This window comes from Punica granatum, chromosome 1 (assembly GCF_007655135.1).
Source record: "Punica granatum isolate Tunisia-2019 chromosome 1, ASM765513v2, whole genome shotgun sequence".
NCBI classification, from domain to species: Eukaryota; Viridiplantae; Streptophyta; class Magnoliopsida; order Myrtales; family Lythraceae; genus Punica; species Punica granatum.
In genome coordinates this window covers 11,102,360-11,103,845 of record NC_045127.1, presented here as the reverse complement: position 1 = coordinate 11,103,845, position 1,486 = coordinate 11,102,360, and the positions used below count along the sequence as shown (strand labels likewise).

The following is a 1,486-nucleotide window of genomic DNA, read 5'->3' as shown; positions in this document are numbered from 1 at the left end:
TTTACGAATCTTTCTGTATAACCAAAAAAAAAATTATCCATCGTGAAAATTTGTGATTGAAAAGCTGCGCTTTGTACGAATGAAAGAGGTAAGGATGGATACCAACCAACATAGCCATAATATATATATATATATATATATATGAGAATTTCTTTTTTTATTTATGATTAAATAAATGAGAATATCTAAGAATTATACCTCTCCTAGTTTGACTCTCTCATATATTTTCACGAACCAAAATAAGACGACTTTTGGCCAAAAAGGATATTTTAAGATTCAGCACCCCGTACACACGATATTCCTATATTTGCTCCAAAACATTAATTCTCCTCACCAAATTTATACTCTCAATTAATAATTTCTTCTTCTCATTGACGTTTCAGTTCAATCTTCCTTCTCCTTTCCTCCTCCGCAATGATCCCATCAATGGCTTCCCGAGCCCCTAAAAGTGGTAAAGCCGATCACCGTCGCTCCACCCCCGGCAAATCCATCAGGCCAATGCGGGCCCTCCGCTCACTCGCGGTCTCCCTCATGATCCCCTTCTCCCTGAATGCCGCCATGATCTTCTTATTCGGTTCGGGCAAGAGGTACGAAGAGTTCCCCGACAAGACCCTGTGGGTCCCGCCATTGTGGCTGATCCACTCGGCTTCCCTCGGTTCGTCCCTCCTGATGGGCCTCGCGAGCTGGCTGGTCTGGGCCCGGGGCGGGCTCCATTTGGTCTCCGACGCGCTACCCCTCTACGTCGCGCAGGTCTCCCTGGGCATTGTGTGGGATCCCCTTGTCCTCGTGATTGGTTCATGTTGGGTCGGGTTCGTGTTCTGCATCATCAACTTTGGGACCCTCGTGGCTTGTAAATCGAGCTTTCAGAAGGTGAACCAGTTAGCGGGAGATATTGCGAATATTTGCGCTATGTGGGCTGCTTTTCTCACGTTTGTCACCCTGCAGCTTTCCTTCCTATAGTTTGTATTGTACAAATTTCTATTAGAAAAAGTGGATTTTCCTCTCATGTCCTCGTATTTTACAGTCTTTCTGCTTTGCCCCCTAGAATATTGGACTCAATCGATTCTTTTATCGAAGGGCTAGCTAGCTCAGTTGATTCGGAGCCACTGATCAGTTCTTATTCATCAGAAATATCGATCGAGCACATTCGAAATCATTTTTATTTTGGATTGCAGATGATGTCGAACCTATGATTCCAACTTACTGTCTCACACGATTTTACGAATGACACAACTTAAAATTGACTATATATTGAATGTACTAGCGTGGAATCTTTTTTCTTTTTTTTGGTTATAAAATTTTGCTCTCAGAATTATTAAATAAGATAATGATCCACGGTAAGCTTGCCGATGGAAACACACTCAAAAAACTATATGGATGCATATCTGTTAACAAAATCTTCTAGCTGTTACACGAGTAATTAATGCTATTTTGCACAAAATAATCTATGTATGTGTTTGGTAACGAAATAAAGTTAGATTTAGTT

The 1,486-nt window shown here is 41.5% G+C and overlaps 1 protein-coding gene across 1 annotated transcript; it reads left to right on the top strand.

Annotated features, from left to right (window-relative positions):
- The first annotated feature begins 311 nt into the window (after positions 1–311).
- On the top strand, positions 312–1,282 carry LOC116192894 (translocator protein homolog). Its single transcript, XM_031521592.1, has one exon. It carries the CDS (start codon positions 415–417, stop codon positions 958–960), a length of 546 nt encoding a protein of 181 aa, XP_031377452.1. The 5' UTR covers positions 312–414; the 3' UTR covers positions 961–1,282.
- The last annotated feature ends 204 nt before the right edge of the window (positions 1,283–1,486 follow it).

Excerpts from the sequence above, each read along its gene's own strand:
- LOC116192894 (XM_031521592.1), top strand. The coding sequence starts at position 415 with ATGATCCCATCAATGGCTTCCCGAGCCCCTAAAAGTGGTAAAGCCGAT.